General features: G+C 50.3%; 1 protein-coding gene across 3 annotated transcripts; it reads right to left on the bottom strand.

Annotated features, from left to right (window-relative positions):
• Nucleotides 1-573: 573 nt before the first annotated feature.
• SREBF2 (sterol regulatory element binding transcription factor 2) lies at nucleotides 574-25763 on the bottom strand. 3 transcript variants are annotated; one of them, XM_065677071.1, is made up of 19 exons: nucleotides 25561-25763; nucleotides 21003-21389; nucleotides 19978-20159; nucleotides 18674-18814; nucleotides 16724-16945; nucleotides 15503-15617; nucleotides 15136-15317; nucleotides 14165-14357; nucleotides 12985-13166; nucleotides 12025-12298; nucleotides 10899-11068; nucleotides 10515-10683; nucleotides 9873-9993; nucleotides 8236-8345; nucleotides 6995-7127; nucleotides 6293-6461; nucleotides 4975-5160; nucleotides 3959-4070; nucleotides 574-3317 (listed from the first exon to the last, which is right to left on the bottom strand). In XM_065677071.1, exons 1-19 carry the CDS (start codon nucleotides 25640-25642, stop codon nucleotides 3097-3099), a joined length of 3351 nt encoding a protein of 1116 aa, XP_065533143.1. In that variant the 5' UTR covers nucleotides 25643-25763; the 3' UTR covers nucleotides 574-3096. The 3 variants fall into 3 exon arrangements, with proteins under 3 accessions (XP_065533143.1, XP_065533135.1, XP_065533152.1); XM_065677063.1 differs by having other exon boundaries at nucleotides 21000-21389; XM_065677080.1 differs by lacking the exons at nucleotides 574-3317; nucleotides 3959-4070 and having other exon boundaries at nucleotides 4981-5113; nucleotides 21000-21389.
• Nucleotides 25764-26098: the final 335 nt, after the last annotated feature.

Genomic DNA, 26098 nt, shown 5'->3' on the forward strand with positions numbered 1-26098 from the left:
TTGGCTGGGGGAACTCCATGCTGCTCCCGAAACCCCAGCTCCTTCTCCACACGCAAAAGGGTGCGAAGCCTGCTCCCAGCCATGGAGGAAGTGGTGGGAACAGTGCTTCCAGAGCCAATTGGACAACCCTTTGAGCAGCTATGTGAAAACCAAACCGCTCTGCTCTGTCTGAAGTTTAATGGTCCTGACAGTTCTACCAGGGGGAGCAGAGAACCAGAGATGGAAAGGACATTGTTCCAAGCAAGGTCAGGTAAAAGCTCTCCACAAATGTAGATGCTCCCAAAACTGCAGGCTTCCGGCCCAGCTCTGCCTCACTCGGTCCTGCTCAAGCCATCAGCCCCTTGGGTTGCTTCCAAAGGAGCACAGAGACACCACACTTGCTCCACCAAGGGTCCTTTTTCATTGCGAGCCATACAGCTCCGTTGTCCAGGTTACCCAGACAGAGGACTGACAGCCTCCTGGGGCACTTGCATGACTGAATGTCTCTGAAGGGTGGTTCAAGCTCACCTATGCTTGAGAGCGATTGCTGGGCAGGATGAAAGAGGGCTATAAACAAAGAGGACAGGCAGGAGGTGGTGGTAACGTTCACCTTTATTAGGTACCAGATGCTCAGGAGCCCTGGCACAGGGTTTTCAGACAGCAGATATATTCCTTGGGGAACCTCCCCACCACCAGTTGCATCTCGTATCACAAATCATCCCTACTCCAATCTCCAAGTGGATAAATAGATTTTCTTCACACAATCCATAAAACAATTTTCTCCCACCCACAAACAAAAAAAGAAGTTACAGTATATACACACACACGTATAAAAAAAGGTGTAGGGTCAGACAGGCAGCAAACTGATGAACAGCATAGAAAAAACAGGGCAAAGATCCCTGCCCCTGGAGGGTAGAGAAGAACCAGCAGTGCTGGTTCCCGCTGTGAATCATGCCCCACAGCCTCCCAGCCCCACGGGTACTCCCTGCAGCCCAGGTCTCAGTCCACTCTTAGTGACAAGTGAAGCCTCAGCATCATGGATTTCCTGAAGCTTTACTTCCCCCCACTTTACTAAAGCACAAAGCTTCCCCCGTGTTGCACCCAGACCCAAGGAAATAACTTGGAGGTTGCCCCAGGTAAGGAGTTTCTCTAGTTTAGGAAAAAACAACCAGGAAGACACTGGGAGAGATATTTAGGAGGATGTGATCCACCCCCAAAGCAGATCACCAACAAGCTAGGAAACTCAGGAATGGGCAATCAAGACCCACCCAAACTGATCAAAGACACCCAAGAGCAACCTCTTCCCCTTCAGAGGGATGAGCTCCCATCCAACTGCAGACACTGTGAAGCAAGGGATGCCCCAGCCTGTCAGTAGGGTGAGGAGCACAGGCTCCTGGCCACTGCAGCAGGGTGTCCACCAGATATTATTCCCAAAATAAAGTGGGGGATGGAGGGAAGCATCTTCTGGTCCCCAAAACAAAAGCATCTTTTGCTTGCAGCTATAGCCCAGGGTCACTGGGAAAGGGCTTTGCTGGGAGGCAAGTTTCTCCTGGACACAGTGTCCACCTTGTTGAAGCCAAGCAACTCCAGGACCACCGTCACTTGTGTTCAATGCTGCAGCACACAAAATCCCCTGATGCCAAAAGACCCTGTGCAAGTGAGACAAGTCCCTGTCTCTTTCCCCTCAATCTGGAAGGAGCTCAAGCTCTCATATCTCTCTACAAAATCTGGATGTACATGGAAGCTTCTTGCCCCACGCTGATTCTGCAGGGGTCAGGCTGCACAGGCCTGACTGGGACAGCATTGGACTGGGCTGCTGCCCATATCCAAGTGCTTTTAGATGCTGACAAGGAGCACAGACCAGCTACGGCAGGGAGAAACAGGGATGCCCACCTGCCAAAGACTGGTTTCCACATTTGCACACACAAGAGTGTGTGCACTTCTTTGGAGAGATGCAACAGGAAAGGCAGAGAAAAAGAGTGCAAACCGTTCCCTCCCTGTCCCCAGTCTGCCTCCCCCTCTTGGAACGTCACAGATAATCCATCACCTGCAAGTCAAAGTGCTCTGAAGAGCGATGGTAACAGAGCTGGGAGACTCATCCCTGGAACCACTGCCTCCCAGTCCCTGCTGGAGCTCCAGAGCTGCTGAGCAGTTTGAGAAGGGAAGGAGAAACACCTGAACACAAGTTCTGGGGCTGGGAGCTGAGTAAAATTAAACCCCTGTTGCTAAAAACTGCTTCTGCATCAACAAAAAGGCACCAGAGCAGCACCCACCCTTCACACCGAGTGTAGGGCGCTGCACGTCCACCTCTGCTGCCAGCCAGCACCAGACGACCCGGGGTGCCCCAGCCTTCTAGAGGGCTCTGCTTGTAGAGCTGCCACACACCCAGTCCCCTGCCAAAAACCAGAGGCAGCTGTCAGAGGAAGGAGACGCATGAAGTGGAGAGGAAGGGAAATCTGCTGCATCGTTCCCTATGGTTTTGTAAAGCCACAAACACTCCTATAAAAAAACCTGTATAAAAACTGTAGGTAAATTTGCTGGGCAGCACTGGCCCCAAGCGACACTCCCAGAGCACCTCTGTAAGCTGGGTCTAGCGGGCTTCAGTTTCCCCACATACAGCTCAAGGAAAGCTCGTGCCTTCCCCTCTCTCTTGGGAACAGCCCCAGACCTCAGCAACCCCATGGGGCAAGGCCTGAGCAGATTCTCTGCCTTCCCCAAAAGGTTTCCACAGAGGTGCCTGGGAAGGGAACGAGATGCCCCTGAGAACAGACACGGGATGTGCCACTTCTCTATGCTTTGGGCATGTGGGCTTCTCCCCCCAGCAGGGACGGGGGCTCCAGGCTGGGGCAGCACTTCCCAACAGGCCCAGGCACGGTCGCAGAAAACCTCAACCGAACAAGATTCCTGCAGCAGTGCCTGAGAACAAGCAAGGGGGCTAATAAAGCTAAACCTGGGGCTATTAAAAAAGCAGAACAGAACCAAAACCCTCCCTCTCCCACCCCATCACGACCCCACCAGCACAGCCCTAACCTCACACTTTAGTTTTCTACAAGCTCCAGAAGGGAAGTCCAGGCTGATGGTCAACCAGGCTCTGCACAAGGCAGCCCCACGCCGGCATTAGGAGGCAGCGATGGCCGTGCCGCCGCTCAGCTTGACGATCATCTGCTGGCAGTCATTGCAGGAGCGCTTGTCCCCCACCTTCTCCAGGGTGCGGGCAGCCTCAGCCAGCAGGACCGCTCGCTGGCCCGGCGAGGAGAGGAAGGAGAGGGGAAGGTGGCGGCAGGCCAGCAGGATGGCTGTGGCTCGCTCCCTTTGGCCTGGCAGGGTGTCCAGTTCACCTACAGGCAAAGAGGAGGAAGTGAAGGGTGAAGCTACCACCTGCATGACAAACCCCACCATGCTGGCCCTTGACTGGCACCACCGAGCACAAGCATCTCTGGCTGGCATGATCGGCTGTGCCTTGAGTGGGGGGCACCCTGCAGCAGACCCCCAGGAAGCTCCTTTAGGCTAGCAGAGGAGAACAGTCTGAGCTGGAGTCAGGCAAGGACTGGCAATCCCGTCTTTTACACTTCACTTCCTAGGGCTCAATCCCAGCACCAGCACACACAGCTGCCCATTTTCTTAAACACCCAGGGCATTTTACAACCACCACCATGTCTCTTGGCTCTCCCCTTTAGGATTCCTGGCTTCTGCCTTTGCATTGACCTCCCCAAACTCCAGAATGCCAAGTTTCATGCACGTGTGGCTGAAGAAAGACAAATGTTTTCAAGCCTGTTCACTGACACCACCAGCTCAGGACCGGCAGCTCACATTAGCCAGCTCACAGAGATCAAGGCAGAAGCATTACCATGAGCCATAGGGTGATGGGAGATCATTATCCTGACCCTCAGACACAGGGAAAGAGGCTGCAGGTTGCTGCTATGCCCCCCTAACCTTGCCCAAGCACTGCCCCCCTTCCAGTGGGGCGCCTGTGGCTGACCTTGCTTGCTGCTCTGGGGCGTGCGTCGCCTCAAGCTGTGCTCCAGCAGCTGGTGGGTGCGGGTAGGGCTGGCACCTGCCATCAGGCGCACGGTGGCCTCATGGAGGAAGACCTGGAAGTGGAAGGAAAGGTGGGATGGAGGGTGAGAGGTGGGCTGGCACAGGGGCAATGCTGGTGCTGAGTGTGTGTCATCCCTCAGCCACCGCATTTCCAGAGCGGAGCACTGATGCCTTGCCAACAGCAGAGACCCATTTCCACACTCCTCCCTCATCTTCCCACCTGTCTCTGGGGAATTTGCAGGTCAGGGCAACCATGAGGGAGGAAAACAACTTTTGACACATAACAGCAAGTGGCCTGGAAAGGGGGAGGCACAAGAGCAGGAACAGGGTAGAAAAATGGGACTGCAAACCCTGGCATTGTGGCCTAGGTGGGCATCTCACCCAGGCTGCTGGTGCAGCACTCCAATAGCAGCATCAAACGTTGAAATCCAGAATCTGGACAATACCAGCACAACTCTGTTGTCCTATTATACGACATTTCCTCTACAGAGGCTTAAAACTAGACAGACTAAGGAGAACACAAGTGGAGAGAAAACCTCAGAGAAGTGCCAGGGTACAGCTAAGGGGGTACAGCTAAGCTCTACAGGTGCAGAAGGCATCTGACTGCCCCTGGCTACCTGCAGAGCCAACAAGGCCAGGTGTTCCTTCCGCTTGCACTAGAGGGACTGACCTGGCCTGAAGCCCCGTTACAGGACAGAATGCCACGGTATTTGCTTGGCAGTACAGATGTGATTGCTTTCTAGGTAGAAACTAAGGCAGACATCTCCCGACATGCACCGGACTCCCATGGGAGCCTCCCTCATCACCCACCAAGAGAAAGTATGGAGGCTGCCGGTGGCAGACCATCCTACCCCAAGCATCCAAACCGCTCAAGCCCACACACACCCTACACTTTGAGGGGCCACGGCTTCCCCTGGGAAGGGGTACAGCTAAGCATGCAGGGGAGGCAAGCATCACCTTGCGATAGGCAGGTCGGAAGCCGTGGGCCAGCTTGCGCAGGCTGCCGAGGTCGCGCTGGAAGCCCGTCAGCTCAGGGGCCGAGGCGTGGTAGGTCTCACCCAGGGCCTGGCTGGCATTCGCCTGCTTCTGCCACAGGCTGGTGCGGAGAGAGAGCAGCAAGTCACAGGCCAGCAGCTGGATCATCTGCAAGAGCCGGGCGCCCGGGCACACACGCTTATTAACACATCCCGTCAGGCGAGTAACAGGCCTTGTGCTATACACAGCTGCAGACATGGCAGGTCCTGCCCTCCCAGGGGCCCTCCCAGCCACATCATCCCCACCATGACACACCCTGGGGAGCAGGGCTTTGCCTTCTGCCCAAGTGGCATCTCTGGAGCCCAATACTGAGAGGTCCAGCCTAAGGAGCAAGCGCCAAGCTGTGTTAAAGGAGGTCCAACACCTCCACAAGGCTGACCTCGACCCAAGGGGATACTGCACCAGCAATGCCCCAGCCTTCTGCAAAGGCTTTCCTGCCCGAACAGTGATACTAACTAGGGTAAAGTGTAAAGACAGCCTTGCTACCTGCAAAAGAATAGAACAGGCAGTCTTGACACAGCTCGAATCCCTTTTCCCCATCTGCTGCTGCCCCCTAGCATCGCCTGCTGTCCTAGTTGCTCTTAGGGGACCCTACCCACACTGCAGAAGCAGAGTGCCTCTGTACTGCACTGCAGAAACATTGCACAGTTACTGCCACAACATGCAATGCAACTACAATGCACTACAGCTGCCACCCAGGAGGGACGGAAGGGACCAGAACTGTGTCCCACATGCCATGAAGGGAAGATCCACCTTTAGGTAATCCTGGAAAGAAGAGAAATAAGCCCCACACAAATAGCACAGTCCCACTTTTCCAGTAAATGGTTCAAACACTCATGAGCGCTGCCTGGAACAGCAGACTCAACATAATGAGGTCCTGCTTTACAGGTGTCAGAAACTTCATTTACAGAATGGAGATGGATGATTTCCATAGGCCAGACTTGATATGGTCAAAGCACCAGAAAGGGGTGACAGCTACTGGCACGAGATGAGCAAGAGCTCAGCTACCTGAGACCATGACCAGGAAACAATGTTGTACCCGCAGCTCTGCTCCTCCGTACAGCAGAGGCAGAAAGATGTAAATGCCCTTTGCAAGGAAAGGTAAGAAGTTTTCTCTCTATTCCCAGGAGGCACAGGATGAATGGTGAATATTGATACAACATAGAAACTATATACCTGCAGCATGATCAACCTTACAACCAAGACAAACCATGTGCTATCTCAGGGTCATAACTCTTACATTGTTGAGGACTGCACTGGAGATGCTGCTGCTCATGTTGAGGCTGTTCCATAAGTGACTGCTGGCCCTCTCACAGTGACCCAGGGAGCTCTGCTGCCCATCTGCTTTCCCAGACAGTGAGGCCTGCATGGCTTTACACACGTAGAAGGTGGCTTTCACCAGGGCATTCCTGGAAGAGAAAGAGAGCGCTGCTTTCAAGCAGTACCATGTCAGGCTGCCACAGGGCAGATCAAGGAGCTGAGCTCAAGCAGCAACCAGCATCAGCTTTCACCCTCCCATCTTCAAGAGCAGAGATATCATTTCTTAGACAGGAAAGAAAGATAGAATTGTTTCTCTTACAGAAACACAGACTACACAGAGAGACGGAAGCAAACTGGCAAAGGTGCTTTAGTGCAAAAGAACCAAGAAAATGACACCAGCCTTTCCATCAGTGCATTAGCTCTGTTTGATTTTGGAAGGTGGCAGGCTCTGCAGTTAGAACAAAGCAGAAAGACATCCCTAAAGAAGTGATTCTGACACTTCCAGTCCACAGCTCTGATATCAGCCTGCACGCCTTGACCTACATGTGAACTGCTGAGCTCATCTGCATGAGAGGTGTGCAGCTCCAGAGCACAGGTAGCAGCCCCACAGGACAGCATTAGGGGAAGAGCCACCCCCATTTAGAAGAGGCAGGAGCCTGGAAGTCGCCTGAGGCTTACGCACTCGGACATCTCCAGGGACTTCGGCATGCGCTCCACTTCGGCGAAGTGTGACCTCACGGCTGCATCGTCCCCTCTGAGCCAACCGATTGCCATCGCCACCGCTGCTGACCACCATCTGCACACCACGTCAGGGCCTGTGGAACACAATCAGGAGCTGAAGCTTCGGAGGGGACACCCGGCTCCTTCCATTGAGATATTGATGCTAATGAGCCCAAACAGATCCCACAGGAATGCAGCCATCCAGCTCAGTGCTGGAATGTACTGCAGGAACACAGGGCAGCAGGCAAACACCCTACACTAACTGCAAGCAGTTCTCGCTGCCGAGTTTGTACCTTGTCAGCAAGCACTTACCTGTCTACTAGTCTAGAAACCTGTCAGCTCCCTTCCCAACACAGATCTCCACTCACCACCCCAAAATAACAGCTGCACTCATATTTACCGTGCCTTGGCACTAATCACCATCAAGCCAGTAAATCAGGTCTCCTATAAAATTTCCCCCGTTATTTCACACCCCCTGAAAAACTCCCCAAAGCTTACCTAGGCTCAAAGGGCACCGACTCTGCTACTCTGACCTGCTTTTAAATTTCATTACAATAGTGGCTCAAAACCAGACTTCCCTTTATACAAAAAAAATAATCCCTAGAAAAATAAATGTCTAGTTTTTCTTGTATTTCTGCTCTACACATTGTAGGTACAGCACATTTTGTGTGTCTCTAAAGCTCCATCAGCATCCCAGTGAGCTGCCAGGTGCTGCCTGTACCAAAACTAAGCAAGACAAATACTCCAGAAGCCTGCTGCCAGCCAAGCCCAGATGAGCTCATGGCTCAAAGGGAGTCTACATATCTTGTCACACTAAAACGCAAGTGCCTCCTAAAATATGCCCAGAACTTGCCTACAGCCAGGGCTGCAGGACAGCTGCTGTGAAAGTGAGGTCAACCTGTATTGTGTCCAATAGGTTATTAAGTGGAAAAATCCCAATGGCAACAGTGCTGTGCTTGTCTATAAGCTACACGCTTCCTCCCACTTTGCATTGCCAGGAGCAAGTCCTCAGGTGAGGGCTCGGGGTGCAGCTTGAACATGCCATCCCATACCACACCGCCGTGTGCTGCTGCTCAGCAATCAAGTCTCACTCCAAGGGCTGCCCTTCTCCCTGCCTGGAGTTTGAGAGGTGGTGGGGAGAGAGAGAACAGGTATCAGCAATAGTTCCTGCAGCTGGGACAGCTTTGGTTCTGCCAGACTTACCCAGGGCAGATTTGAGCACAGAAGTGCTGGCAAAGGGTGGAGCTCCACTTCCCATTGAGTCCAAGAAAGAGTTGAGCAGTTTCAAGTACTCCATGGCACTGGAGAACTCACTGAAACAAGAAGCAAGGCGGACCTTCACTATGTTGTCAAACAGGGGATACCAGGGCCTAAAAGCACTTCTTAGCAGTCACAAGGCATTTTTAAACTGTGCTGACCCCTTAAAGCAGCACAAAGTTCAAGCCCCACAGGAAACACAACACTGCTGGACTGAAGAGACCACCCTGACAGTGGAATCAGAGGCCGATGCTCAGGGAGGAGCAGCCTCACACCTCCCCATGCAAGGGGACCAGCACAGAGCTAGAGTCAACTCCAGAAGCCTCATCTCAGCCTCAGAGATGTTGCACATATGTTACAAGTTGATTACAGGCTCCTTTTCAATCACTGCCTCTAAAAGTGGCTGAACTACTCTTCTGCAAGTGGTTATTTGCATATATGCAAATACATATGAACACAAGTGACAACGCATTCACAGCGTTGGTCAGAAAAAGCAGCACATGCAGCAATGATCTAATCTGCTGGGACATGCTACAGAGGAAGATGTTGAGCTCCTGCCCCTAGAGGGGGGCAAAAAAGCTTGCTGTATTACTCAAGCTAGTCCTTCCCAAGAGGAAACAGGACTCTCACAAGCATGCTGCAAATCCACCCCACTTATACAAATCCTGCTACTTTATCTCATCATCAACAGCAGCATCTGATCACAAGCATTTGTACTGTGGCAGCAATTAGACTGAACTGCTGCTCATTCTCTGCAACGATGCTAGGCATGAGATTGAAAACAAAAGGAAGTTAAATAAGATAAATGTGCAATGTTTTCCCTACAGAGGGAAATGATGGGTTATCTTCCCATTTGAGGCTTTTACCCACACTTTCTGGGGACAGGATCCTTACAGAGCATCCCACATATTTGCATAGTGTTTGCCTGGCACCAGTGTATCTGGGTATCAGCTAGAAGCAGTGTTGAATTACTGGCAAAACCTGCGCTCCATCTGCTGTGGAGTCTAGGAAAAAGGTGGTTCTGTACAAAAAACTGTTCTCATTCCCACCTATCGGCCCCTTTCATTTGGTCACAGAGCTTAAGGCAATGATAATTTCGGCCAACATCATCTCTTGCAACACATCAGCTTGATTTTTCACCGCTGGTAAATGTGGCTTTTCAGTTAGGAGAATGCTCATGCATAAGATAGGGAGCTGGGGGGAGGGCACTCCCTGACACGCTAGACCTTCATGCGCTTAGAGCCCTGCACGTATGTCCTGCTGGTATGTGCACCCTAATTTTAGCACTCCTGAACATTAAGCTTGGTCACAGCAGAGAAGGCACCATTCTTTCAGCTCAGGAATCGATCAGGACTGTGCCAGCTGACACCAGAAATCCTTACTACACACAGGTTCACCTTTGACTTTGGATGTTTTAACACAAAGAAGCAGAGGTTGCTCTCCTAATAAGCTGCGATGGCCAGACTTACATTGTCATTCAAGTCTTTAATAGGGACTAACCACTCAGTTTGCCCCAGAGCGCTCAGACAGTGGTCATGAGCTCTGCCCCAGAGCCTGCACCTGCAACCAGCACGTAAACTTACCATGGCTCCTCCTCCTCTTGTTCCACTATTTCTTTCCTAGTTTGAGGCTTCACAAGGGAATCCACCGCCCGCTCCAGCAGGTTCTCACAAAATGCCTGATGAACTTGTGCAATAGGATCCGCTAGAGAGGAAACAAAAACCAAACCACTTCACTTGCATACAGTGACAGGCACCCTCCAATACAACTGAAAAGAGTAATTAAAACATGGGAGCAAGAAGTGCAAGTAGAGGGAAATACTTGAGGAATTAATGCAATGATTTCTAAAGACTAAGTCTTCAGGGCCTTTTTAACCCTTCAATCCATTTACAAAGCTGCAGCCTTTGGTCAAATATTCCTCTGGCACTTCTGCCATACAACACTGCTCACCCCAATGTCACCCCCCAGACATTCATGGCCACATTCGGGTTCCATTCCAGCATATAAAGACACAAGCATGTTGACACAGCACTGTATCCAAAGGGGAAAAGCCAAGTCCTGCAGGCTGAAGACACATCTCTCAGCTCCACAGCCCCTCTTGCCTGTCAAGTCCACATACAAGAGCATGCTCTCAAACAAGACGCCCTCTTTTACCCCAGAGGTGGAGAGATAACCAGGCTCAAAGCGCTACGAGGCCAAGCACTTGGGACACAAGCGGCTCTCACCAGGGTTCCTCTGGGTGCAGTACAGGCTCTCCTTTGCAGCGGACTTGACCGTCCAGCTCCGCTCCACAAAAAACTTCTGTCCCAAGGGGTGGCACAACCAACGCAACGAGTCAGGAATGGCACTCCGCTCCGAGCTGCACAGGCTCTGAGCCTGGCTTAGAAAGTAGCTCTGGGGAAAGGAGAGGCTAAGGTTGAGAACAGCACCCAGGGAAAGAGACACACCACGGGGGACAAAGGTCAGATCACAATTACAGCTTGTATCATAATTGCAGACCATATTGTGATTATTGTGCTGACAAACACCCTGAGCTACAGCAATGCCAGCCCGCAGGCCTTCCCACAGCTCTGCTTGGAGGTGTGATGGAAGAGGAGACCACAACTCACCGCTAGGAAGCCCAGCTTGCCTCCACAGCGGGTCTTCAAGCCAACCGCGGCTGTCAGGTGGATTTCTGCCATTGTGCTGGGTGGGATCTTCTCTTCTGCGCACTCAGCCAGATTCACAGCACACAGGGCCATGTGCAAGCCCGAGTAAGCTGAGCTGGAGGGAAGTTTACCTGCACCAGGAGGGAAAGGAAAAAAGTGTTAATTCTTAGTGAAGTAGTGCCAGCTGCTAAGTACTGCCATGATGTGCAGGGCTACTGTCCTAGAGAGACAAGGAGGACCTGTTGTCATGGGAAGTTTACAGCCACATATGCCTACTCTGTAGTCAGGCAACAGAACAACCATAACCGAGTCTTTCCTCCACAGATACCATGGTTGGTATCCACCATGAGAAAGCCTTGTACAGCTGAACCAGTTAGGATAAAATCATCAGTAATACCTATCTTGCTATTTATCACTATCTTAAAACTAAACTCCTTTGCAGTCCCCATCTGTACCTACACAGATAATATTAGGGACGACTGCTTATCCCTGGTGGCATGACTACAATTCACACAGCATTAGGCAGAAGGAAGCTTAGCTTGGATTTCTGATGTGCTTGGAGCCTATTAACATTGCAAATTGGTTTGCCAAGGAAACAGGAAAACCAATCGTTCACAAGCAACATTCAAGCACTTCCTTAGTACATGCGCACACAGGTTTTCAAAGCTTATCAACACCAACTGGTGCTCTACACAGCTTTGGAAATTTAAGTTCTTCCAGCAATTAACCTCAGCCCCTGCTTACATATAACATTCCCAAGTGATACAGATGAAACAAGCCCTTAACAGCAGCAAAAACGTGACCAGACTCTATCAACTTCTGCTTGGGAAAAACTCTCAGCCACCTGTTGCAGACTAGGGAACACCCAACTCAAGACACTGCTGTTCTCTGGCCCTTCTTACAGAGCTCTCTTATTGCTTAAACCTATTGTATTCCAGGAAGTGGCTCCCAAAATTTGTCAGGCTAATTTCCAACAGCAGCCCTCCTGGAGAAGGGAGGCTGCAGTGCTCTCCCTGTATCCCCTAGGATCAGCTCTGAACCTCCTCATGCCAAATGAGGACAGCAGATCCTTCACCTCTGCTCCTACCTGTTATGTGAAGCTGATGGAGCTTGTGATACGCTAGAGCCGCATCCCGAGCACTGGTCTTGGCCTCGTCCTCGAAGCCTGCAGTGGCCTCCCTTGCCCGCCACTGATGAGAAGTCCTCTTCAGCAGCCACCGCACCAGCACCAGCTTCTGCAGGCTATAGCGGATGACGTTCCAGGACAGGCTGCAGGCCAAGTCCAGGCGGGAAGCTGGCAGTGCTCGGCCGAGTACCGACAGGCAAGTCTGCAGGTTTGACGCAGCTGCAGCAAAATCCCCCTGCAAATAACATGAGAAAGGGTTCAACAACGAAAGCACCATCACAGAGACACTCCTGTGCACTGAGAACACAACACCCTGACGTGCAAGTTGGACAACATCTTTAGCTGAAGGTAAAGATGAAGGCAACTTACACCAGCTTCAAATTTGGCCTTACACCAGCTTCAAATTTGGCCTTACACGTATCTTTCCCCACATGGGTCTGATCCTGCACTGCCCGAGAGACACATCAGCACTAGGGGACAGGAGCTTCCTGCCTTCTCAAACAACATGAAGTTTCCCTGTATCAAAAGCCAAATGTTGCCTCAACAATGGGGAGAGCTTCCAAAAGGCTGGAGAACAGCAGACAGACAGAGCAGACAGCAAAAGCCAGATTCTGGACAAAACCCAAGACCTTGCTGTGGAGATAGCTACAGGATGCAGCGGCAAGGAACAAGGACAAAAGTTAGGAGCCTCTTCCAATACTGACATCCAGCCCTGCTAACTTCGGCTGAGGGAAGTTTAAGGTGCTAGGTTATCTTGAATCCACTCAAGACAGCCTAGCACCAACTAATCTGAAATCAGACAGGACAATCCACTCGAATACCATGCTCTTGCAAATGCCAAGCCATTGTCTCACTAGGCAACACTTATCCAAGCCCTCTCCTAGAGGATGCACTTGATACAAAACGACAAGTCAGCTTTACCCGTGCCAAATCCAGGTCTGCCTGCTTGCGATGCCTCCAGAAGGTGACCGATGACCGGGAGTGCAGCCGGGTCACTGGCTCTCCATGCACGAGGAGCTTTATGAACACGCTCAGTACAATCACCCCGTTCACAAGCCACAGGATCAGCGTGGGCATCATCCATCCAAACCAGCCACCCGCATCTGCGATGGACATCCCAAACAAGGAAAGGTAAGAGTTAATCTGGACACTAAAAGCCCAGCAACAGGACGAGCAGAAGACCCAGAAGGATGTCTTGCTACGCTTGCCGTGTGCGGTATCAAGTTTTGCAAAGGCTGCAGTTTAATCAGGAAACACCTGTGTCTAACAGCTCTTCATCCAAACTCCAAGCCACAACATTCCCAGCCAAATAAAAGTAGTGATTTTTACACCAAGTTTATAAAAAAAGAAAACCAACAAAAACCACACACCAAACTGAATCAGGGCTCAGTTTTCCTACAGTACCTTGTATTCTGATTTTTCTATTAAATACACCCATCTGTACTCATTACTTCAGTGACATTTTCTGATCTTAATTAAGGAAGTGTATTTACCAGTCAAAGAAACGACAGCATGCCTGCAGAATCCCCTGCCTTCCCCCTAAGCTGCTGTACGCCAAACTGTGAATATTATGGAACAAGTGTGTTGAACAAGACAGTCGCAAGACCCCATAAGAACACTGTTTCTGAAGTAATTCTTCACCTATTACTTTCCTACTAAGTTACAAAAAACAGTCAGTTACCTTAAAAACAAATACAAAGTGAACATGCCTCAAGGACTGGTGAGGACAGAAGCAAGCTCCTTACCCTGAACTACTTTTCTAGGGTCTATCCCGAGAGCCCAGGCTGCTGGGCTACAAGTGTGTACTCCCTCTACCTCACCACATATGGCTGGTTCTGTGCAAGAACACCACTAGATGTAGATGTAAGCTGGAACCGGGTCCAAGCGCTCTCACTGGCTCTCCTCCCACACCCAGCCCTGCACTACCCCTCCCTACCATCAAGCAAAGGTGTACAGCTCCCTGAGCACACATCCCACTGAACCACACCAAAAGTCCACCTTGCAACCTGCAGCTGTCACTGCAGATGACAGCTTTTAGGTCTTTAGGGAGACCATGTAAACCCGGCCACTTCCTGCGGTCCAGACTATCCGGGTTCCTTACCTGACTCAACGGTCAGCACGTTCCTGCCGGAGCCATGCCGCACCAGGCTGTCGGACTCTGGGGTTCCTCGGGCATCCAGCAGGGATGTCAGAGGATTGAAGGAAAGGCAAAGAAATGTGAGAGCACAGAGGAGCATTCGAGAGCGATCCACCATACCAAGGGCCACAGGAGGAGAGTCAGGCTCATCTTTAACCTTCAAAGGAGTCAAAAACAGGAGACAAAGCATGCTTGTTTTACAGAAAAAATACTTATGCCAAGGCAGGAGTAGGGAAAAAGGAGAACCGAAACACATTTTAAAATTTGCTTTTAAGGTCAAAATCAGCAAGAACACCAGTGAAGCTTTCCCTAGCTTAGTAAGCTAAGACTGAAGTATTTGAGTGCCTTCACCTTCCTTCTGCTCCCAGTTATTTCAGTTATCATTAACTGGATCCCTGGGTTAGGCTAGGATTAACCTTTACTGCCTTTACTTCTTCTATGATATCCACAAAGCTAACCTTCAGCCAAAGACAGCTAACAGCTTTCTATTACTGTGGCTACTTAAGAGTATCATTAACCATCGCGGATGTCATAGTCCATTTCCAAGTTCTCCTGCTTATCCACTGGACATATATATATATATATATATATATATATATATATATATATATCCCTGGAAAGCTGTGGGCTCTTCAGGTCATGAACATGCACCCTAAGTCCACAGAGACTCTACAGGGGCTGAAGGCCAAGTACAGATCTTCTAGCAGCTAAGGTATGGCTCAGATAAGACAGCTCAGGAAGTAGTCTCAATCATTTAAGAACAGGTAAACCACACCAATGCACCTCCTCGTCCTTGCAAGGGATCTCTGTTCCCTACAGATCTGCTCACCAGATGTCTGATGGTTCTACTCTTGAGAATCAGGAGAACTTAAACTCTTGCCCTTACACAGCCCTGAAGTACATGCCTTGAATTTGACAACTGAAGCCACGAATACCTTTGCATCATCAAGGAGTGGACTTCCTGGCTCTGAATCAATGGAATAGGGAGAGAATCCAGCCTGTGATCCCGAGTCAGAGGCTGGCGGAGACATCAGCAGCACATTCTGATTGAAGTCATCTATCTTCAGATCCACATCATTGTCAACCAGGCTGCTTAGGTCAATGCCCTTCAACAGCTCTGCAAAAATCAGAGGGCATTATGTACGTGTTTCTCGATCCTGCATCCTGCCAGTATCACTCAGATTGGACACCAAACACCAGCCATTATCAATACAACCTCTGTCAAGGACAAGAAACTACAAGAGGCATCCTAACATTTATGCTGTGTCCCCTCCCCCCTGCTGCACAGCCTCCACAACTTACTGTTTTTTTGGTTAGCCAGCTTCAGAACCATGTTCTCCTGCCTCAGCTTATGGTTGGCCTGCTGTAGGTATTTAATGTAATCAATGGCTTTTCTCAGGACTCCAGACTTGTGCATCTGCAAGGAATTAAGACATAGAAGGTGATTTACATGGAACGCAGCAAAGGGTCACTCCTGCCTTGTGGGGATACCACAGCTCCTTGTATCATGTGCTAATGGAAAGAAAGAGGGTGTAAAGGACCACTCTGTAAAGAAACTAACAGCAGGGCACACTCTGCAGCCAAGGCAACAGAGGATCTTCCAAAGAAAGTGCAATAGAAACAGATTAACATCCAAATTACGACAGAGCTCACATCTAGGTTTCAGCCAGAAGTAGTCCTTCGAAAGCACCACAGTTTTAAAATGAAGTGGCTCTTCTGGGATGGAACAAGCTGCTGTCTATTAACCATCATTCACTGTTTAATTATGAGATAAGTGGCTCTCTCCTTGCCTCACTCCCTTGACCACCCCCATGAAATTACTTGCTTCCAGCAGCAGCAGACAGGTTAGCTTGTAAACACAAGCCCAAAGTACTAGGAAGGCACTGCACGCTACCAGTGATTTTAAAACATAAGCTTCCAATTCCACCCAGCAATAGGAGGCGACTTCACTAGTGGACGCATGTGTGCGGAGACCATGCAAGGTATCAAGAACACTACTCCCTGCTCTGCCAGCATGAGGTAACGTGAATGGAGCAACCCTGAATACATGTTGCGACAAAGTTTGTAATACTTGAGCAAGTATTTTTTACTACTCAATATCTAAAGGAAATACACTGAAAAACTCTGTAAACCCTCATCTCTACTGCAGTTATATTAAAAAGGAAACTTAAGCAAGCTCTGGTCTGGCAGTTATCAAAACATCCACCTGGATACTCTACGTAGAGGGCCTACGTAAGTTAGGCCTAACAAAAGAACCAACACATAAGGTATAGCTCATTTTCAAGAAACAGCACCACTAGCACAACAAAGTAAGCATGTTACAGGTGACCCTTCCTGAATACAATTATCAAGCTTTCCATCACACAGGTGATTGATAGCAAGGATAAGACACCAGTCTTATCCCAATACATGTGTGCATACTACTAAGTCACATTGTACCCAACAGCTTCACTTAGTAGAGCAACGAGCACCCCAAGACAAAGAATTTATGGCACTAAATTTGCTCTTACTCCACATCTTTACCTTGGCATCTGTGCCCATGACAAGGTCCTTCAGCTCAATGATCTTGTCATTTATGGATGACCGGTAACGCTTTTCAATGATGTTGTGAGTTGTTCTCCTCTCTCCTTCTTTAGGTGGTTCTGGTTGCTTGACACCCCCAGGGACTTGCTTGATAGGCACTTTTTCTTGTCCCACCATCACTGGCATTGTGGTCAAAATGGTCCCATTGCTCCCAACAAGGGTCTACAAAGACCATGTGTAACAAGTGTCACAAACAGTCAACCAATTTAGATGAGGTTTATAATGGTAAAAGAGAAAAGGAAGTAAACAAAAGAAAAATCAGGGAAAGTTTGTAAAGCTCAGAAAAGAAGAGATAGGCCAGTTTCATCCCATCCACCTCAGCTGGCATGAGCACTGGCACAGCAACACAGGAAGAGTTTGCCACTCCGCCTCCCACACTGGTCATTGCGGAGCAAGAACATCCGCTTGCTCTCCAAGAGCATCAACACTCTTCTGCCAATACCATGCTCTGTTCCTCCACTAAACAGAGAAAGGAACCAAGGCTCCTTGCTGTTCCTGCAGCCCTTACACCTCAAGTGTCCAAATCCACCTCTTCGGTGGACAAATAAAATCATTGAATCAGCAACAGACAATGCTACTTCCAAACTGGTAAAGGCAGTGTTAGAAAGGACATGACTGTGGAAAAATATCCTTGGCTTGGGCACTGCAGTTGCTGAATTCAAATAAATGGACAAGAAAAGATCCGTAACTTATAAAGAGGCCTTAAGATGAGGAACTAAGATAACGAGCGATACACACTGGTGTGAAAAGCTCAAACATGGACATCTAGATGTAGGATGAATCATCTACACCAAACTAAAGCAGTATGTAAAAGATGACAAATCTCACCAAAACAGTTGCACAGAGCAGCTTCTAGCACGTCTGTAGAAAAGAAAGGTTAAACTGCTTGATCCCGCAAAATGAGATTGAGATGGTTACACATGTTCTCTGAAGTACACCAAGGATCAGGGAAGCGGTACTTCTGTCAAGAGCCAGACTAACAAAAGCGAGGATAAACTAGCCATGAGCAACTCTAGGAGTAATTCTGACACTGAAAGAGTCTTCTAATTGGGATATTGGAAATTAACTGAGTTTCATTTCAAGCTGGAACTTGACAAATAAGTGAATGTAAGTCATCCACCTTTCCTTGGCTAATTTCCACCATATTTCAATGTGTTCAAAATGCTTTAGAGATTCTATATCGGACAGACACAATCACAAAAGCCTCATCTTTGTATGAAAAAGTCACCTAAAAGCAATCAGGTTAATTGAAGATTTTAGCCTGGCTGCAAACAAGTACATACGTCAAAACTTAAGCCTAGACATGCAATTTTATCTCCCCCAGTAAATATTTGACCAGAGGTATGTTAGAATGTACAAGACTGTAATAAATGTGTCACTGGGGGCACAAGTTTCTCAAAGCTGATAAGAAGTGGAGGCCATAAAGCACAGCTGCCATCTCCAATGATTACACTGAATCCTCACTGCAAATGCCCTCTGAAGAGCAGCTTAATTAGTTATCAGATCCAACATACTGCTATGAGATGCTACTGAGGGGTAAAGGAATGTTCCACAGGTATTCTGAGTGAGTTAGCTTTCAGTTTCGAGTATCTTCCAGAGGTTAAAAACTGGATGAACTTTTTAGGTCATGTTTCTCTCCTTGTAATACCAGAAAAAAGTAAACAGAAACATGCCCTTGGTCTTTGCTTACCGGCCATGGGAGGCTGCCAAGAAAGTACAATCTCTGTGCTTAGCCTTGGCAGAAACAGGGTATTACTTGCTCTGGATGTGTCTAGAGCAGCCCTCAAAACCCCTCCCATTTGCACCACTGCAGAATACTAATGCCCGGGTCTCCTCACTGAGTTAAGAGGAAAGCAGGTCAGCGAGGAAGGAAGAAGAACATCCATATACCTGCAAAGCTGTGGTCTGAATGGGAGCAGTGAGTGCTGTCAGCGCTGGGTTCTGTACTGCAGCCATAACAGGATTACCATCCGCTTTCAAGGTTGTCAAGACAAGAGAGTCCGTTTTTATGATCTGAGGTTGGACCAGAACCTAGGTTGAAAAGAGTCAGAGGTGAAGGTGAGAGCAGGCATGTATCTCCCTGCTGATCTCAGTAGCCAGAAGTAAGCGATGACAGAGCTGTAACTCATCAGTGGATGTAGCGGGGCGAGTATTTCTCTCACCTGCATCACCTGGATGGTTTTTGTCAGACCCTCATGCAAGCTCTGACCATGAGACACTCTGAACACTGCTGGAGAGAGGGGAGCAGAGGAAGCACCACGACACTGGTTTTCAAACCAGTCACCAGAAGTAAACACATGAAAAAACTCACAAAAGAGCTGATGGAAAAGCTCCCTTCCCCTCTCCAATTACACCTATAACTAGCTGTCTGTATTAACTGGCTGAGTACTCAGAGCATAACACATTTACTTTGGCAAATACCTGTAGTAGCTTTTGCCCCTCCAATGTCACTGAAAGAATTTGTACCATGAATATCAATGGGGTCCACACCAACTGCAAGTTATTTTGCCATAATACAGCTTGCTCTTGTTTTTTCAGATACCTTGTTGAGTCTTAAATATGGAGAACACTGTAGATGACACAACACAACTGAGCCAGAGCAACTCTGCCATACTGAGAGAGTCCCCTAGCCACAAACTTATTTACCTAATACAAAGACACACACGAGTGAAAAAGTCTTCTGTATGTCTTACAGCAAAACCACATGACACTGTGGCAGCAAAAAGATCAAAGAAACTGTGGCAGAAGAATTGGAAGAAGACATTCTGGTATCAGCCAGTTCTTATAAGACACTGTAGATGTGGCGGACTTACACAGAAGTAGGCAAAAAGTCAAACAAAGCTTGTTCAAGGTTTCCAATCTGGTTTGGCAGCACCAAGTCACAGAAATAACTCAGACCAAGTTTAGTTATGCATGTGATTCAGTGAAAATGGTTTCTGAACATGGCCTACTACTTGGAAGTCACACCATAGCTCGTAACAGGGAACTCTCACACATGACTTGAAGTAAGATGCGTCTGGAACACAGACTGGTTAAAAATACCCCTCGCACATAAAAACGCTTGTGCAAAAGCAAGCACCAGGACTGAAGCTTGTAGAGCTGGCACCACCTTTTCCCTGGCAAGTCATGGGACCAGACCCGCAAAAGCAATTCCTTCTGCTGCTGGATCTCTGCCTCACTCCATTTTCACTTACTGGAACTTGCTGGACCTGTGGTGCAGCGACCGTCTGGACTGTGGCTGGTGTTAACGTCTGGATGGTGCCGTTGGCAGCTTGTGTTAGCACTCGCTGGGCCTGCACAGTCTGCACTTGCTGCTGGATGGTAACTGGCTGGACCTGGGAGGATGTCACCAGGCTCTGGACTTGAGGCTGGAGAACTGGAAGGCAGAAGAGAGATGTCAGAAATAGACCAGAGACACAGGTCTCCATTATGGAGCCTGCGAACACTCCCAGCTTCGCTCCTCTTCTTCCCGGAGCTTCTCAGTAGGCAGCATTCATCTAACACATCCCACACGCTGGGAAGCTTCCAGCTCCTTTGGTGCCTCCTGCAAGAGGACACTGCACCTAGAATAGAAGCTTCCCAGGAGTCACAGAGGATCAGCTAAGAGAAAACATAGGCAAAAACCTTTGCTCTGCTAGCACAGGACTCATGACTTCAGTGACATTATGCAGTACGTCCAACCAGCACTTGCCAGCTCCTGGTCATCCTGGTGGTCCCTAGGATCCTACTCATCATGTAAAGAATCAATAATGAAGAGGATCAAGACAACCGGCATTCACAAAGGAAGCTCCGGTCATCGTTAAAGGTCCTTACAAGTGCCTCTGCTCAATGCAAGTACTGCACTTGAGCATTTAGTAGTTCAAACATGCCTTCATTCTGGACTGCCACATGGGACAGGCTGGAGCTTCAGGACCGGGTCTGCCTGCGGCACCCATCAGTGGAAGGGCAGCATTGCCAACAACCATATTTTAGCCATACTTTTCTCAAGCCTCCCAAGAATCACAAGAGAGAAGGCCACAACAGAGGAGAGCACCAAGAAGACAACTACTGCAAGAGACCACACAAAAGATCTCATTTATGACAGCTGCTCATGCTCCCCCAACTCCAAAGCCAAGTAGGCAGGAGAAGGGACACCCCACGGGCAGCATCACACGGATCGTCATGCTTGTCACGGAGGTTGAACACTGACATTGTTTATTGTGAGCACCCCAACCACTACCTTGGAAACTGGTGGCTGCGTTCTGGTAGATCACGGGCTGCTGGATAATCCTGGTCTGGGGAGCAGAGCTGAAGGTCGGTGCAATCATCACAGCCTGCTGCTGGAGCTGGGGCTGGGGCTGGAGCGGGGGCCGGGGCTGCAGGAGCGGGGCTGAGCGCGGAGGGGCCGGAGGTGTGCTTTGTGCCGCTTTGGCAGGCAGGCTCTGGAGCTGGGGGGATGCAGGGGACGGCGGGAAGGGCTGGAGCTGCACTTGGCTGTAGGGCCGCTGCAGCTGTGGCTCCAGGGTCCCACCACTGCTGCTGCTGCTGCCCTGGAAGGTGCCACACAAGTGATCCGAGAACAGATCCGGGAAGTCACCTGCCTGGTTACTGACGAACTGCAGCATCTCTGTAAAACAGAAGGAAATGTGTTCAGTGCTGGTTTACTGCCCGCACACTTTGACACCCACCACTACATCAGGACTTGGATGATGGCGTGCTTGAACAGAAGGGCGCTCTGGGTCTTTCAAAACCTACAGAGAACATACCACACCAACTGAACACCTCCAGACATAAACCAAGAGGTGGCCAGCATCCACCTGCCTCCCACTGTTCAGAGTAAAGGGCAGGACTCTCCTCCACCACCTTCCCAGACTACAAGATCCAAGCACAGACTAGAACTTCTCCATCTCCACAACACCAAAAATGCTATTCTCATTCCATCACTGCTCCAGTCTAACCCTTGCAGAAGGAAGAAACCAAGTACCTTTGCAAAACCAGCACTAACCTTTCTCCCACTCAGCTTCTGGGGGTGCTTTCAAGCCCCCTAACCCTCCTGCCCCACTGAGTATCTGGAAAATGAAGAAATGGAGTAAGAATTCACCTTAACTTTGTTTTACTTTCAGGGATGCCAGAAACTGGAGAAAACACACTAAAGGAAACACCACCTTATAGAAGTGTTGAAAGAAGGAGAAATCCACACAAGTGTTTAAGCAACCAGAATAACTTTCTGTGTTGGTTTTTTGCCTATTTACCCCCTGCCCGCAATCACTGCACAGCAGTTTCTCCCCACCCCACCTTCTCCAGGATTTTGTCAGCCCACATCGAGAGGGTGCTACTGCAACACTACAGCTCTCCCTCCACAGGAAAAGAAATGCGCAACCAAGAGATCATTGTTTATAAGTGAAGCTTCCTTTTCTCTCCATCTAATCCAGTGTAATCCAATTACGCACCTAATCTACCTGAATGCTTCCCCCGTTCTGTGTGGGAGGTGGCACGAGGAGTTAGACATCCTTCCCCACCCCAGGATCTGCCCAGGCTGCACTGGCTCCATCACCGTTCTCTGAAAGCCATGTTTATTTTTCTTCTGGAAGCAGGAAAAAAAGGGAGGGGACCCACAAATGTAACAGAGGGTTTGTAACTAAATCATGAATTTGGGTTTAGAAGGCAGAAAATAGCTTTGTGGTTTATAGGAAAAAATACAGCAGAGGGCTCCTTACACCAGGAGCTCTCTCATCCACAAACCTGAAAGATGCTGCTGCTGTGGTTTACGAAGGGGGATTCAGAGAAGCAAAGTCTTCACTAACTGCTTCCGCGGACATCGTCCCAGCAATAAGAGAGCTATTCATCTGCTGCTCCGAAATGCCACCCACAATCAATTTGCCTGATGCTCCTGAGGCAGAGCAAAGGGACTGTTCGCCAAGCCTTCTGCTCCCTCAGTGAATGCTTCACCATGTTGCTTTATCTCCATGATACTACTCCCCTCCCGACAGCAATCTTTCCACACCCTCAGAGATGTTTAAGCACTGACCATGACCATTGCTCTAAGAACTCGGGTCTGTTGCATGGAGAAGCTTGGGAGGGGATGTGTCCTCCTGACCTATTTATAACCCGATGCTAAGCAGGGACGCAGCTCCCCAGCATGGAGCAGCAGCCGCCCTCAGGGACCAGCTGGACCAAACCTTTGTCTCCCCTTTTAACTAGAGAAATGAGAGATTTTAGGGGTGTTTTTTTTAATGCAGCACCTCAGTAAACTTCCCCTACTGGGGCAAGGAGGGCTGTTTAATGCTTCTGCCTAACACCTAGGTGGATACTAAGCAGCTTTTCACCCTCCAACCGACTGTAACCATCCCAAACAACCCTCAACATGATAAATTTCATATTCCCAACTACGTACTTCTCCAGACCTTCATTTGATGGCACTGCTATTTCACTACCAGACAGCACTACCCCAAGTGGGGAATAAACATGAAAAGGACACGATTTTCTCTGGAAAAGTAAATTCCAGTGTAAAAGCCAAATTTCAAGTACTGTGTTTTAAAGAACACCGTGTTCAATACAGACTGAATATCTTAGTAAAAGAAACTACTCTTGCTCTCATAAGTTAAATCACATCTTTATCACAGACTTAACTTTGACTAAGTGCAACATGTCTAATGATTAATCTTAAAGAATTAGACTGCCAGAGGATCCAACCCACCTCTTTTAAAGTGCCCACGAGTTTTCCTAGTAGCAGCACAAGAAAAATCAAAAGTGGGAGAAACAGCAACACCCAAAACCCAAATCTCTGCCTTTCTTTAAAACACCTTTGTGTACACAGAGAACAGAGCAAGTGTCTCTATTAACTGCTGGAAAGCTCAGGTGCTTTTGGAGGACAGCTACCAATGATAAACCTATCACTGCCGTATCATCCACACCCTCTGTGTTGAAGAGGTCTTGGCCCCTAACAGAGCAAGTCACTGCAGAAAACTACCCCAGCCCAGACCAAGCCTAAAAAGTGTCCATAAGGTATTGTGAAACCAAACCCACTGAGCACTTTCCCTGCCCAGTGCCCAGAATACCTGGCAGAGAGGCAAGGGCTGGGCTTTAGCTGCCTCTCCGAGGCAGTGGCTCAGCTCTCCTGCACATGGGCTGCTCTTCCTCATGCTCCCGGAGACGCAATGCTTTCAGAACGGAAAGCGGTGCAGATCCCAACCTAGACAAACAACTCATCCACCCTGAACCCAGACACGCTTCATAGAACCAGCTCAGGCCTTGCTCTCCAGCATTGCCCTGCCAGTGGCTGGCGGGGGAGCTTGTGCCGGGGCAGGAGTCAGAGCCAGCTCAGCACCAGGAACCCCCGATCAGCCTCGTGCCCCATCCTGGTGAGCACCGACATCCCAGAGCAGTTGGTGCATCCGCCCAGTCAGTGTCACTCCTCCTCCACTGCCAAGCATGAAAATCAGGCAGCGAGGGTCCCTCAGCCTGGAGGGGAGAGGAACACCAAGACCTGCCAACAAGACAACCTGAAACCAAATCAAAGCCCTCGCAAAGTTTCAAACCTTGAGATGGATCCGTGACAGATGGAGCATAAAAAAAAAGCCCCAAAAAAGCAGGATTGCCATATACCTCCCCCCAGGAAAATCCACCCCGGGAGCCGGGGAGGAGGGAGGGCGAAGCTCCTTTTCCTCAGTTACTCATCGCTCTGAATCACACCTCCCCAGGCACACCGTGGCTCCACGTTCATCAGAACTCTTGTTTCCATATGGATCCCAAGAAGTCATTACGTGGGGCTTTAACCACAGCAAACACCACCTTCTCCTTAGCACCAACTTTAAGAGTGATGTAACCAAGCGCCTTATGTTCTCACTAGGGACTCTCCTTTTACATGCGATACATTAAAAGCAGGAGGGTATACATTTTGCCCCCCCCCCCCGTACACTGCAGATCAATCACAACTAGAAATTCAGAAGCACTGCTTCACTTTTACCTCCCAGCTGCTAAATAAGAACGCTTTGGCCATCAGCTCCCAAAACCGAGCTCTCTTTGGGATTACAGCCGAGCAGAGCAGGGGAATGGAGCCAGGTGCCTGTCTCCAGCCGACAGCTCATCGAGAAATTACATTTGTAATGGGTTTTCAGGAGCTGTTTGGGAAACTCCTGGCGAGGCGTTGCAAGGGAGCGTTTCACTTTCCTGCGCTTCAGTGGGAACCACAGCGAGCCTGAGCTCTGCCATCAGTGGGCGAAGTTTTGGGATAAAAATAAGGAAATTGGGGGGGGGGGGAAAGGTGAAATTTAAGCAGTTACATGCACCTGTTTCAGTGAAGGGGGGCAAGGCGCGGCCTCCCACAGGCACGAGTGGCGGCACAGCTCCGGCCATGGTGCAGCACCGAGGACACGGGGGGGCCCTGGGGAGCATTGTTTGCCCCACGGGAGGGACCCCCCCAACGCGTTACAGCCTGGACACCGCCGGCGTGGCCCAGGCCGCCGGGAGCGGCTGTGAGGCGATCCCGGGGGGGAACCGCCACCGGCCGCCCGTGCCACGCGGGGCGACACGCGTGCCCGCTCGCCAGGCCAGCGCTGCCCGGCGGGACACCCCACGCGTGCTGGGACCGCGACCCGAGCGGCGGGACCACGCCGGGGCGACCACCGCGCTCGCCCCCGGGGCGGCAGGGAGGCACGACACGGAGAGACCCTCGCATTTATCCAACCCCCCCCGTGCGGAACCGGCTCCCCGGGCCCGGGGGAAACACGGGAGCAACCCCACACACACGCCGTTCCCTCCCTCCCTCCCTTCCTTCCTTCCCTCGGCGCGGCGCTCACCGTCGATATCGCCCAGGGTGAGCTCGTCGCCCAGCTCGGTCAGGCTGTCCATGCTCTCCACGCCCAGCTCGCCGCCCTCCATCGCGCTGGGCCCCGCCGCGGCCCGGCGCCCTGGCGCATGAACCCCGCCGCAGGCGCTCAAGCGGAGGCTGCCGGTGAGCGCCGCCGACCCCGCGCCATCTTGGGCCGCCCCGACCGCCCGGAAGCTCCGCCCCCCCGCCACGCCCCCCGCGGTTTGTTGTCAATGAGACCAGGTCGGCACCGGCCAATCGGCGGCCGCTGCGGCGCGTGGTGTGATGGTGCGTCAGCGATCAGCAGCTTGCGATTAGCATATTGAGCTCCGCCCCCTTGTTAGAATATTCATGTAGGCGTGGCAAAGGCGGGAAGTAGCACGCTGCGGGCACCCGTGGAGCGGGCCGGGAGTTGCGGTCTCGCCTCTGCCTGCGGGACAGCCGCCGGAGCATGGATCGCATTCCCGGGCTTGGAGGGGACAAAGGCGCGGTGGAAGGCGCTGGTGATGGTGCTTAGAGGATGGGAA

Source organism: Lathamus discolor, chromosome 1 (assembly GCF_037157495.1).
Source record: "Lathamus discolor isolate bLatDis1 chromosome 1, bLatDis1.hap1, whole genome shotgun sequence".
Lineage (NCBI taxonomy): Eukaryota > Metazoa > Chordata > Aves > Psittaciformes > Psittacidae > Lathamus > Lathamus discolor.